Source organism: Montipora foliosa, chromosome 1, assembly GCF_036669935.1.
Source record: "Montipora foliosa isolate CH-2021 chromosome 1, ASM3666993v2, whole genome shotgun sequence".
In the NCBI taxonomy this organism is placed as follows: domain Eukaryota; kingdom Metazoa; phylum Cnidaria; class Anthozoa; order Scleractinia; family Acroporidae; genus Montipora; species Montipora foliosa.
The window spans coordinates 38,869,298-38,881,797 of record NC_090869.1 but is presented as its reverse complement, the minus strand read 5'-3'; the positions used below and the strand labels follow the sequence as shown (position 1 = coordinate 38,881,797).

The window sequence follows — 12,500 nt, the reverse complement described above, 5'->3', positions numbered from 1 at the left end:
TAAACTCTCGAGCCTTGTAGGTTTAAACAAAACCCGGCTCCTATCTTTTCATGAGTTCTCACAGAAATTTAAGATCAAATGTAACTTTCTGCAGTACATTGGCCTCACTTCTACAATACCGGAAAAATGGAAGAATTACTTAAAAGAAGAAAATCAAACTAATACGACTAATTTTTGTTGCCATTGATAAGATGACTTGCAAAAGAATACACAGGTTACTACTTGTCGAAAACCGAGATTCTAATCCGCCAACGGCAGAGAAAAAGCTGATGGAAATGAAATTCAGTAAGGAAGATAGTAAGAAAATTTATTCCATACCTTTTGTTGCCACAAAAGAAATAAAACTTTACACAAAAGCTGTTCTTCACAAAATGAAAAAAGTTGAGGATCCTTTCTGTCCTTATTGTCTAAATGTGGAGCAAACAGTCACCCATTTATTTGTATCCTGCCCTATTACTGTCTCCTTCTGTATAGTAACATGACGTACCTAGATAGACCGCTGACCGAGAGTGTGAGGTTAGGAACGCCGGACTGATCGAGAAAAAGCAATTAAAAGAGACTTGTTGTGTTCACGGATAATTCTGCTATTAGCTGTATGCGTTACCGGGTTTAGCATGGTGTCAGAAGTGGGATCATTCTACTAGCGTAAAGGGACAACGATCAGATCAGCAGGACAAAGCGGAATAAGCAGTCGAGTCGTGCACGAACTAACAAGGTGGGCTCAAACAAGATGGCGGAAAGCGTTCCACATGTCAAACCACCAGAACCTCCGGAAATTTTGACAGGAAATCCTGCACATTCGTGGGGAAAATGGAAACAAAAATTTGAAATTTACCTTAAGGCGACTGCAGCTTCCAGGAAACCCGATGAAATGAAAGTGGGGTTGCTCTTAAACCGCATTGGCGATTCTTGTTTGGAGATTTACTCAAACTTCATCTACTTAACTGAGCGATGATCCTGTGAGAGGAGAAGCGAAATTGCCGGCCGCAAATCCTGACAACTACGCAACTGTGTTAGCAAAGTTTGAGGCGTACTTTCAGAAACGGGAGCCACAACTGATGTTACGAGAGAAATTCTGGCTTCATCTTCGACGAGAGCCGGCACAAACCTTCGATTCGTGGGTTGTCACCGTAAGAGAAAGGGCCGCCGAATGTAAGTTTCTCGTCGATTTTTACGAGCAAGCCGTGAGAGACAAACTCACCTTTTCTTGTAAGGAGGACAGTTATAAACTGAAACTTTAAGTGCAACAAACTGGGACATTTTCCTATAATTTGCAAAAGCGCGCCTGTTCACAGGGTCAACCAAGTTCTTGACAATGAGGGCGACCACTTTCCCACATTTGTTGGCAGGGTTAGAACCACACCCACGTCAAACAAAGTTTGTCAAACGTCCCCTGCAGAACCAATTGCTCCCCCAACATCCGACTTAGGGTGGCACATTAAGCTAAAGATAAATGACCACGACTTGACCTGGTGTGTTGACACAGGAGCACAAGTATCTGTGATGCCAGAATCTGCGTACAAGGAGTCATATGGAACACTGTCAAAACCAGACAGAGAACTTGTGGGAGCAGGTGATGTCCCCTGACGACCGTTGGATTTGCAATCATGAACCTTGTTTCAGAAGATAAAGCCATTTCAGAACGAGTATACATAGTTAAAGGAGCATCCAAGCTACTTCTGGGAATACCTGCTATTCGTGGCTTTGGTCTTATCCTTCAAATCCCAGGCACATACAGAGCTATACAGTATCAAAGCAGTCCATCATTCACCCCTGACTGCAGGTAACAATCTTGTGCCCTTTAGCGTAAAGGACGACATTGTAAATAAATACCCAATGCTTTTTCAGGGCCTTGGAAAACTGGAAGGTGAGCATACAATTCATCTCAAGGAAGGGACCACACCCTTTTGTCTGACTACCCCCAGGCGAGTGCCATTGCCACTTATGAAAAAAGTGAAGGAGGAGATTGAACGCATGTTGCAACTTGATGTTATCGAACCCGTAGATGAGCCGACGGAATGGTGTTCGCTGATTGTGGTGGTACCAAAAGCAGACGGCAGAGTGCGGATATGCGTTGACCTCACAAAGCTTAACCAAGCAGTTCGCAGAGAAGTCTATCAAATGCCGACCGTTGAAGAAACTCTGGGAAGCCTTACAGAAGGTTCCATATTCTCCAAGCTTGACGCAAACTCTGGCTTTCACCAGATTGTTCTCAACCCTGAAAGTGCCAAGCTGACTACCTTCATAACACCCTTTGGCCGATATATGTTCAAGCGTTTGCCTTTTGGCATATTATCGGCCCCGGAACATTTTCAGAAGAGGATGGATAAAGAACTTTTCGGAATAGAAGGGGTCAAGTGCCGTATGGATGATATTTTAGTCGTGGGTAAAGATCAAGCCGAACATGATCGGCGACTAGAGCAAGTCCTTGACAGGCTAGTGGAGAGGAGACTCACCCTTAACCTTCAGAAATGTCTATTCTCCCAGAGTAAGTTGCAATATTTGGGCCAGATTCTTGACAGTCAAGGTGTAAGAAAAGATCTATCAAAGGTCCAAGCCATCGTGGACATGCCAGAACCCCAAGACATTGGAGACGTGAGACGCTCACATGAAATTTTGCCCAAATTTGGCGGAGAAGACTAAGCCCTTACGGGACTTACTTAAAAGGGAAAATGCATGGGTCTGAGGCCCAATCCAACACGAAGCGTTCAAGAGGCTAAAAGCTGACATGGCATCCGAGTAAGTTATCGCACTTTACGATCCGGAAAAGGAGACAACTGTCTCAGCACATGCAAGCAGTTTTGGACTAGGTGCGGTTCTTATGCAAAAACAACCATCTGGCGATTTGAGAACAGTGTTGTATGCCAGCATATCTATGACAGAGACTGAGTGCCGTTACGCCCAGATAGAGAAGGAGGCGTTAGCAGTCACATGGGCACTTGAACACTGGGCTGATTTTCTGATCGGAATGAAATTCAATGTACAGACAGATCACAAGCCCTTAATCCCCTTGTTTTCCACCATGCTGATCGACGAGCTTCCAGTGCGAATTCAACGCTTCAGAATGAGACTCATGCGGTTTGACTTTACCATCAAACACATTCCTGGTAAGCTCTTGTATACAGCTGATGCACTTTCCAGATCTCCGCGAGAGGATAAAACCCACGAGACGAAACCATGGAATGACCTACATGATGAAGTAGAATGCTACGTAAATGCAGTCCTAGTGACTCTACCTGCGTCGGATCAGCGCCTGGATGAGATACGCGTTGCGCGCTTAAGAAAGATGACACGCTCAAACTGGTGATGCAGTTTGTGCAGAATGGGTGGCCTGATAAGTGGAAAGTCTACGGGCCTATGACGAAATACTGGGCCGAAAGGGGTAGTATCTATCTCCACAATGGGTTACTCCTGAGAGGACGACGACTTGTCATACCTCCAAAGTTAAGGCCAGATGTCTTGACACGTCTAAACGATGGACATCAAGGGGTAACCAAGATACGCGCTAATGCTGCCTCCTCAGTCTGGTGGCCAGGGATCAACCAAGATATCACGAAGGTTGTGCGAACCTGTGCCACATGTGAGAAATACCGCACAGAACGCATCGAGCCAATGAAAGGAACTAAATTTCCTGATAGACCCTGGGCTAGAGTTGGCGTGGATTTCTTCCAGCACAAAGACAAGATATATCTCATCGCTGTAGATTATTTTTCAAGAGATGTGGAGATCTCCCAAGTGCCGAGGAATGTGAATGCCGCTCAGGCTATCTTGCAGTTAAAGAGGATCTTCAGCAGACACGGAATCCCCGACATTCTGTTTACGGACAATGGTCCACAGTTCCATTCGCAGGAATTTACAGCCTTTGCTGATGACTGGCAATTCGAGCACATCACTTCTTTTCCACGGTACCCCAAATCCAATGGGGAAGTGGACAGGGCGGTCTAAACTATGACGATAATCTTAAAGAAGAGTGACGACGAGTATTTGGCCCTCCTGACCTACAGAGATACTCCATTGCACCATGGTTATTCGCCAGCGCAACTTAGCATGGGCCGTAGACTACGCACCAGAGTTCCCTGCCAACCGGAGGAGCTGAAGCCCAGGACCCCTGACTTGGATCACATCAGGAGAAAGGAAAAGGAGTACCGTGCTAAAATGAAACTCAACTATGACCAGAGACACAGAGTTGTGGACCTGGCGATCGCGTCTGGATCCCAGACCTGAAAGTAAAGGTGACCGTAGTCAGGCAACACGAAGCACCCAGATCTGTTGTTATACAGACTCCAAATGCTTAGGTGATAAGAAATCGGAGAATGACACGAAGGGTCCTCGAGGACAGCCCTCCGGTCCTACAACAGCTTTCGTGCCATGAGACCTTTCAGCCAACTCCAACAAGCGCTTTGGTATCAGACCTTTCTGCAGCATCCAGGGCAAACCGCGAAGCATCCAGAGATCTGCATGTTCCTGAAGACCATCCTCCAGCGAATGAATCCTCACAGGAAGGAGCGTGGCTGACTCGTTTGACACCCCGGGTAGCTCTTAGAAAACCTCAAAGATACATTGAAAACTGTTAGCTCTTATTCCTTTAAGAGATTATTAACTGTTAAAAGAAAAGGAGATATAGTAACATGACGTACCTAAATAGGCCGTTGACCGAGAGTGTGAGGTTAGGAACGCCAAACTGATAGGGAAAAAGGAATTAAAAGAGACTTGCTGTGTTCACGGATAATTCTGCTATTATCTTTATGCCTTACCAGGTTTAACATTCTGGTCCGACTTCACTGGTTGATACTAGTCCATTTCCAAAGAAACTCTAACTCTAGAAAAAGAAAGAAATCATGTTCGGCATCTTGAATAATTGGTCTTCTTGTTCAGCCCTAAACCATCTTATTCTTATTGGGAAATACCTAATCTATTGTATAGCAATAAATAAAGTCAATTTTCTTTTTGCTGATTTTAAAGCGTTATTACACCAAAAGATTGAAACAGAAAAATGCATAGCATTCAGCTCTAACAAATGCTGCACTTTTTACAATTCTTAATTTAACAATTAATTTCAATGTTGTTTGTACACTTTTTTTTTTTTTGGTCCTGTTTTCGTTTGTCTTTGTTCTTTGTTTTGTTTTTTGTAGTTTAATAGTTTGAATTCTTTAAATGAGATTCATTATAAGCTTTGTTACATGTAGCTCACAGTGTAGTATATATGTCTTATTTTCTCGCATCACTTATATTGTATGTAATATTTTACATTTCAGATCTGTAATGTGTGTTTGACTGTTTTAAATAAAATAAAAATAAAAATAAAAAAAGGTTTGATTTTCGGAAATTATTATTTTGCAACGACCGGTTCCACAGGCGCCCCAAGCTCAGTGCGAGCATGACCGACAAAATATAAGGATTTATATCGGAGTACTGATAAAGAGCTTAAGAACATAATGATATGAAAAAATTCTCAATTAAAAAGCCTAATCTTATTGCCAACGCGGGTAACTTCCTTCCTGTGTGGTTATTTTCCGACGCAATTTGAGCCGTTTCTCAATTCCGTAGTTGTCAACGGTTACAATAAAATCCCAAGGCTGGAAACTTAATTCTCAGGTGCCACCAATTTGAGTCAAATATTCCTAGATAAAATGTTTCCACGGTCACAATTCCACATCACAATCAATTGACAAAGATTGAACTTTCATCTCAATCCACCATCAACGCAATAGCAGTCCTGCGAGCGACCTCAGGCGGTAATATTGCAGGAAAACAGCTTTCTAAACGTACGCTTCCACACCACAGTGGCCACGGCTTCGACGGTTGATAACGAACTGAGCCTTACCGGGGTGGCAGACCGTAGTTTTGTCAACCGCAAATTTCTTTTATTCCCCTTGGTCCACTGTGGTGTGGAAGCGTACGTTTAGAAAGCTGTTTTCCTGCAATATTACCGCCTGAGGTCGCTCGCAGGACTGCTATTGCGTTGATGGTGGATTGAGATGAAAGTTCAATCTTTGTCAATTGATTGTGATGTGGAATTGTGACCGTGGAAACATTTTATCTAGGAATATTTGACTCAAATTGGTGGCACCTGAGAATAAAGTTTCCAGCCTTGGGATTTTATTGTAACCGTTGACAACTACGGAATTGAGAAACGGCTCAAATCGCGTCGGAAAATAACCACACAGGAAGGAAGTTACCCGCGTTGGCAATAAGGTTAGGCTTTTTAATTGAGAATTTTTTCATATAATTATCTTCTCAAGCTTTTTATCGGGATTCCTATACAAATTGTCGGCCATGCTTACAATGAGCTTGGGGTGCCTGTGCCGGTTCGTTTAGTACCCAGTTTCCATGGGACGATAGCACAATGAAAATTCAAATGAAAGCTTCCTTACATTATTCCAGTTGAGTAGCAACCAATGAATTTCAACAAATGAGCGATCAACAATTCAGTCTGTAAGTATGGAAACTGGAAAATGGCTGTTGCAGTTCCACACGTTACGGTCAATTCTTCTGTGTACGCTGTCTACACACAAAATTGGCAAATTCCGAATCCTTCCACGTCAGTTACACGCAGAAATTATTTCCACAGGTTCACTTCTTAATTTTTTCGTTTACACGTTCACGTTGAAGATTGGAGTTTACTTGGTTATATTTAAAGTTATATTTCTGTCTTTGTGGTCTGTGTTGTGACCTGGAAGTGATTTTACACGACCTTGGGTTAATGAAAAAGTAACATCTTCTTTTGTTTACAGTGGCAGAAGCCTTAACAAAGACTGGATTCAGGGAAGAGTCAAGCATATTCCTCACCAACATCGTCAGAAGTCGGCTTGCAGAGTAAGGGTTGATTTATTCACATTCAGAAAATTTTGTCAAATTCGAGTGATATAAAGTATTTGGATCGATAACCATTTTGTTGCTCTGTCGAAGGTTAATTTGTTGAAACTAACAATCCTTGATTTGCACCGAAATCAAGCGTATTCGACACGAATTTTTATTTACAGAATAATGGTCGTTCCAAAACTACTCTTCGATCTCCATTGCCGTTTGGGTTTTTGGAACAAAGTGACGATGAAATTAACGGTAAGTATTTTGCGTTAATTAGATGCGATGGAATCGAATCAATTTGACTTAACTTGTAATCCGTTTTAAACTGCACCTTTAATTAGTACAGCAAATCTGCCACTGTTTGCCTTGCCTTGATCTGTAAACACTAATTTTCAAACAGTGTCATTCCTGTTCTGTGTAGGAAACACCGAAAGCGCATAGATCTACGAAATTATAGTGCTGGTAATAAGTAAAATCGATTTTAATAATATTGTATTGTTAATCTACTAGTTACAGTTTGATTTTAAAAAGAACTCGTCTGGTTTTCTCTTCTGTAAATGAGATGCAAAAATGTCATAAAATTTTTAGCTGAAAACCTGTCAAATATCAAGTGCCAGTTTTCTCTTGAAAAAGTATAGTTTATATGTTTCACTGACAAGCCTCAGAGAAACAGGAATTTGTCCTCAGTTTTATAATACACGTCGTTACTTTTGAAATCCATCACATTTGAATTGACAAATGATTCTCAAACAAAGCAGTCCCAATTGGAGTTGTGTAATAAGAACACTGTTGTATGAATGCAAGTGAAAATGATTTATGAGCAAATAAAAGCCTGGTTTCCATATGATCATGTGGATCATCGTCCGGGTTATATCCGGACAATTACTAGTCATCGTCTGGGTAGTGTTTCCATATAATCGTCCCTATCACCTCTGAACATTATTTGAAACAACTGGGGTGACCGGGACGATCCAGATGATCATATCGAAACCAGGCTTTTAAGTGATGTTTTGATAGTTCTCAAAATTGGCTCATGCAATGTGAGACTTTCAAAACATCACAGGAACCACAAATCACTAAGATTTTTTATATATTATAAAATTGTACTCAACAAAATTACTCCATCATTTTTCCATGACAACTTTTGTATTGCACTCTATAAGCTATTTATGCATTCATCATTGACTAATCAGAAGCACAATATTCTATTGAGTATATGTCTTGATAAAATGAATAAATAAATGGAACTGAACAAAAGCCAATTTATAAACCACTGTAAATTAAAGTTAATGTGACAACCGTGACCTCTGCGAGGGATATGCATTTGAGCCTAGGCTTTCTAATACAGAGCATACTTGTCTTACATGAATGTCACACCATACATCTTATCAAGTAATTATCTAGTCAATATTGTGAAATAAAATATGGTTCGGGATGAAGTGTCCCCATGCAGGTCATCCTTTGTCCCATAGACTCACTGTACTAGGGTACTACATTTGAATGTTTTGTTTTTGTGTTGTGGAAGAAAAAGAGAACTTTTTTGTCTTTTAATGTCAGTTAAGCGGACGGTTCATCCCATGTTAGTATAACGTTAAATTGCAATTTCTGGTGAATTTTTGAGACCTATATTAGGAGGTGTATAACTGGGGCTATTGCTGACAGGGGGTCTGTATCTTATCCCCACTGAAAATTAAATTGCTTACCCGCTTAAGGTATTTAATTTATATAACACATTTTGACTGTCAAACTCCTATTTATTTGACAACTTACAAGTCACTTAGTTACAAACTTTTTGTGGCAAAAAGGATGGCGAGAATTAAGAGAGGAATCTATTGATTTCATGGAAACCTGCTTTAACCTGAGTCTTAATTTGTTTTGCCAAACCTTAAAGGACCTTGTACAAATGGAACAATGAACTTATAAGTCCATGTAGTGAACATTTACCCTGAAATGACTGTAAACACTATATATGAGACATTAACCAAATGTTAGTTTCAATATTGGTATAGATGTAAAATAGCACCAAAAAGCAGTGAAAAGGTATAATAATGATTGTAGAAGTGATTTGAAAAACATTTTGAAGTAAGAAACTGCAATAAAATATTCATAAACATACTGAAAGGTATAAAAAGGTATTATTATTTTTAAAAAACCAAGACATTTCCTAATCAGCACTATTTCTAACATCATGATCAAGTTAAAAAAAAAAAGAAATCAATTCAAAATACTAAAGGCACAAAGGCTATAATAATACGACAAGTTAGTATTATAGTATTATTCTAGCTATAATTGAGACTTTATTATTTATAACCAATTTCAATTTTTTATTTTTTTGACATGATAGGATAGCGTTGAAAAGTTTTTGTTTTTTAATTTTTTTTATCTCTTTAGCTTTCAGTATGTTTAAAAATATTTTATTGCAATTTTTATATTGAAAGGTATACCAGTTGACACCTCATTTCATTAAATGAATAGGATGCTACCAGTAATCAGGAGTCAGTATATGAAGGACTCTAGTTTTAGCCTTAGATTTCACCTGATGAAGACACCAGCATGATTGTTGAAATCGTTCATTATTCTTCAAACTGGAGAAGCATCTGTGAAACCATGCGTGATTCTCTACTCGGTTGCAGACCCATGTGAACCTAAACCATGTTTTCAAAGTGTGAGGAACATTCTCTGGACCAATGGGTAGACTTCAAAATGTATATATGAATTGACCTCCATTTTGAAGTTCAACCTATCAAGCCAGCATAGACTGTAAAGCTGGAAACAAAAACCTCAGGGGTGGATCTAGGATTTTTTTTAGGAGGTGCACCAGTAAGAAATGGGGTAGCTGACTGGTGACGTTGTGTTTTTTGCAGAATACCAGTTGTATTAGAAAGCCGCAGGTCATCTCGGGGTGGGGGGTGTGCACACCTCCTGCACCCTCCCCCTAGATCTGCCCCTGAAACTTATGACCATGGGCATTGAATCGTGGCTCTAATGGCTGAAACAAATTGTATTTTTTGGGCTGATTAAAAAATGGATGTCTCAACAAATTTTGCATGAGTCTTACCTAAACAGAGATATGAAAGCTGCAAAATTAGGAAAATTACATGAATGTTCATGGCTGTATAACATGACGTTATAAATTAAAATGACGTACTTTTTCATTATTATCATCATATTTTTTTATAGATACTGTCAAGGAATTCAAACTAACGTTGGTAAGAAACCCAGTGTTACTCGGTGTTTCTGTGATTTTCATGTTTTTTTTAACCGGAATAAGAGAGCGTCAGTATGTTTCCTTGTCCCCATTTTATTAATTAAAAGTGAGAGAAGCAAACTTGGTTTTGGTGAGCAAGAAGACCATGTCATTGTTTTGCTTGATTGTTAACAGCTTTTGTGGTAAAATTCTCGCAAAATAATTTTTAAGCTATCTGTGCATTGTTTTTGGGAAATACGATTATCTTACAGTAATTTTCCCAATAATTATTACTACCTCAAACAACCTAAGGTTTAGTTTCACCGAAAACTATTATTAGCCACCTTAATTCGTAAGCTTAAATTAAGTAATTTGGTGTGGCTTACAAGCACCAGCGTTAGTAAGTAGAACCGGTATGTGATAATTTCTTCATTCATTTATTCTCCTGTAACTATCGCAAACTTGTTCTTTTTCTACGAAGCAACTATTCAAGCGTCTTACGCAGCAAGTCCAAGAAGTCAATCAATGCATGAACAACCAGAGAATTTACAGTTTCAAGGTACTTTTCTAAAATGTTGTTTTTCTTTTACTTGAAAAAGGTACTGCAGAATACTCGGCCACTGTGCTCTTTTGGCGGCATCGTCTGAAGAACGAAGCATAGAACAATACACGCCATTCATGTGCAAATAAGTGGCCGTTTAAGCTTGGTTTTCAATATCGACGCAAGCATAAGCACACGGAAGCATACGCAAACTCAGTAGCTTGTTGTTTATTAGAGCCTTTTGGTCGAACAATAGGCACTAATTAACAACAAGTAAATGCGCCTGCGTGTGCTGCTTGTGCTTATGCTTGCGTCGCTAGTGAAAACTAGGTCTTATTGAGGGTCCCCAATCCGGGTCCCCAATAGGGTTCTTCAATCTCGCCATCCCGACGAAAATTTTTTATTCATCCCGAAATCCCGAACTTTTTAATCAGCCAATCCCGAACCAGGTCGTGACGTCACAACATGATGTCCAAACCTCGTTGCCAATTACAACTGCAGTTGATTCAATCAATCACTTTATTTAGTAATGCAGGTTACAGAATGGCAGCCAAAAGGCTGATGTGGACCTACAACGAACTAATAAAATGTGAATCTAAAATAATTCATAAAATCATCCTACAGTACTTAAATATTCAATACAAATCATTAAAATAAAATAAGATTCATAGGTAAATAAGTTGCGAATTAATCTAAAATTTACATGCAATATAATAAAACTTAAAAATATACAAAATCTCGGTCTTTCAGAATACGCCTTGTTAGTCTTTTCCAACAACCTTTATGATCCAATTGACCGTAACAATAGCAATTCGCAATTACGGTTTTAAAACCGAAATGATGCGCGATTGTCCGTTATTAGTAGGAATTGAATCAGTTCAGGTGTTCCGTAACGTCGAAACGTATACCGACTGAGACGATTGTATCCAGTGTTGGGGCGGTTCTGTCGCGTCAAAGAGAATTATCTGAGGCGACCAAGGACAACATCAGAAGTAGACTAGCTTCTACCGTACAATCGGCCTCTCTTACAGACAACAGCCTGACTAAAGACGAACGACAAGCACTGAAACGACTAAGGAACGACGACGACATCGTGATACTTCCCGCTTACAAAGGACGAGTGACTGTTGTTATGGACAAGACAGACTATCATGACAAGATGGACGAACTTGTTAACGACAAACAACTTACGAGGTACTTAAACGAGACCCGATCCAGCACTTCAACGAAAACTCAACAGTAAACCACTTCAACTTAGAAAGCTGACGCAATCGACATCCGAAGTTACAACAGGCTGAGATGCCCAGTACCGCAACCGCCTGAACTCTACGGCTTACCCAAACTACACAAACCTAACGTACCTATGCGTCCCATAGTTTCGTTCTGTGGTTCGCGGACTTACGAACTGTCGAAACACCTCACTATGATACTGAAACCACTGACTGACGAATCCCGACACAAACTACAGTCCACCAAAAACTTTATTGGCGCTATCAAGACAGTACAAGTACCTGACGACCACAAACTGGTGTCTTTTGTTGTGAAATCACTGTTCACCAGTATTCCACTTCAACTGCCATCAACAACTCCACTTTACAACTGCCACTACTAATACCAACGACCTTATGGACTTGCTGAACCTCTGCCTTACGTCTATCTACTTTCCGTACAACGGTAAACACTACAAACAGTTACACGGAACAGCTATGGGTTCACCGGTTTCCGTTGTTGTTGCCGAAATCGTTGTGCAAAACACCGAGGAACAAGCCCTGGCAAGTTACAAAGGAACAATACTACTCTGGTTACGCTACGTTGACGATACTTTCACAGCTCTACACAAAGACGAAATCGACGATTTTCACGAACATCTCAACAGACAAAACGCCCACATTCAGTTTTAGTAGGGAGATCGAGGATAATGGTAAGATTCCTTTTCTTGACTGCATGGTCATCCGTGACAACAAC

The 12,500-nt window shown here is 40.2% G+C and overlaps 1 protein-coding gene across 2 annotated transcripts in view; it reads left to right on the top strand.

Moving 5' to 3' along the window:
• The first annotated feature begins 6,343 nt into the window (after positions 1–6,343).
• LOC137997941 (uncharacterized) overlaps positions 6,344–12,500 on the top strand; it is a 14,905-nt gene continuing 8,748 nt past the window's right edge. The window contains exons 1-5 of one of the 2 annotated variants that reach the window (XM_068844275.1): positions 6,344–6,571; positions 6,735–6,816; positions 6,984–7,062; positions 9,988–10,016; positions 10,476–10,553. In XM_068844275.1, the coding sequence (XP_068700376.1) occupies positions 6,456–6,571; positions 6,735–6,816; positions 6,984–7,062; positions 9,988–10,016; positions 10,476–10,553 (384 nt within the window). In that variant the 5' untranslated portion in view covers positions 6,344–6,455. The remainder of the gene's footprint in view (positions 6,572–6,734; positions 6,817–6,983; positions 7,063–9,987; positions 10,017–10,475; positions 10,554–12,500) is intronic. The other variant, XM_068844285.1, reaches the window with a different exon arrangement.